This window comes from Cariama cristata, unplaced genomic scaffold, assembly GCF_000690535.1.
Source record: "Cariama cristata isolate BGI_N322 unplaced genomic scaffold, ASM69053v1 scaffold9396, whole genome shotgun sequence".
In the NCBI taxonomy this organism is placed as follows: Eukaryota; Metazoa; Chordata; class Aves; order Cariamiformes; family Cariamidae; genus Cariama; species Cariama cristata.
The window spans coordinates 1-994 of record NW_009621492.1 but is presented as its reverse complement, the minus strand read 5'-3'; the positions used below and the strand labels follow the sequence as shown (position 1 = coordinate 994).

General features: G+C 53.6%; 1 gene segment (V, D, J or C); it reads right to left on the bottom strand.

Moving 5' to 3' along the window:
* Positions 1-606: 606 nt before the first annotated feature.
* On the bottom strand, positions 607-924 carry LOC104163095 (the record flags this gene model as incomplete). The annotated part of the segment is given in 1 exon segment: positions 607-924. A coding segment is annotated over 1 exon segment (318 nt), but the record flags the coding sequence as incomplete, so codon positions are not given.
* Positions 925-994: the final 70 nt, after the last annotated feature.

Genomic DNA, 994 nt, shown 5'->3' with positions numbered 1-994 from the left:
GCCAAGGTTTGGTGCCAAAGCAATTAAGATTTGGGGGAAATGGTCAAAGTTTGGGGGAAATATTTTGGACTTGGTGCAAACGGTCGAGATTTGAGGCAATTGGTACAATTATGGTGCAAATGGTTGATGTTTGGGGCAATAAAATCTGAGACTTTGGGCAAACGGTTGAGGTTTAGGGCAAAAAAGGTTGAGACTCGGGACAAAAATGCTCGAGACGTTGAGAGCTGAGACGTGAAACAAATGGTTGAGATTTGGGGCAAACATTTGAGACTTGAGGCAAACAGTCAAGATTTGGGGCAAAAATGGTCGAGGTTTGGGTCAAATGGTCAAGGTTTGGGGCAAAAAAGGGTCAAAGTTGGTGGCAAATATTTGAGATTTGATGGAAACTGTTGAGGTTTGGGGTAAAAATGGTTGACATTTGAGGCGAACAGTTGAAGTCTGGGGTAAATGTTCAATGTTTGGGGCAAAGGGTCGAGGCTTAGTGCAAATGGCCGAGGCTGGGGGTAAAGATCTGGGCTGGGTGCAGGGGTTTGGGATGATGTGGGGACAGAGCGCAGGGATGTTGGGGCACAGTGCCGGGGTCGGTGCCATCACCAGTACCACTACCAGCATCAGCATTTTTCGCTCAGTAGTAGGTGGCCGTGTCGTCGGCCCTGAGGCTGTTCATCTGCAGCGTCAGCGTGCTCTGGGCGTTGTCCTTGGAGATGGTGAAGCGTCCCTTGACCGACGGCGCGTAGTATGTGTAACTACCACTGCTGGTAACACCCGCGACGTATTCGAGCCCCTTCCCGGGTGCCTGTCGTGCCCAAACCATGGCGTAGCTGCTGAAGGTGTTTTTAGGCGGGCCCTTTGCAGGGGAGGCGCAGGGACCCCCCGGGGGTCTGGAGGCCCCCTCCGGACTCCACCAGCTGCACGGCGGAGGTGCTGGAGGTGAAGCCGGAGCCCTTGCAGGGGTCTGGGCTTGGAGGAAGGGGTCTGTGTTTGGGTCAGGGGT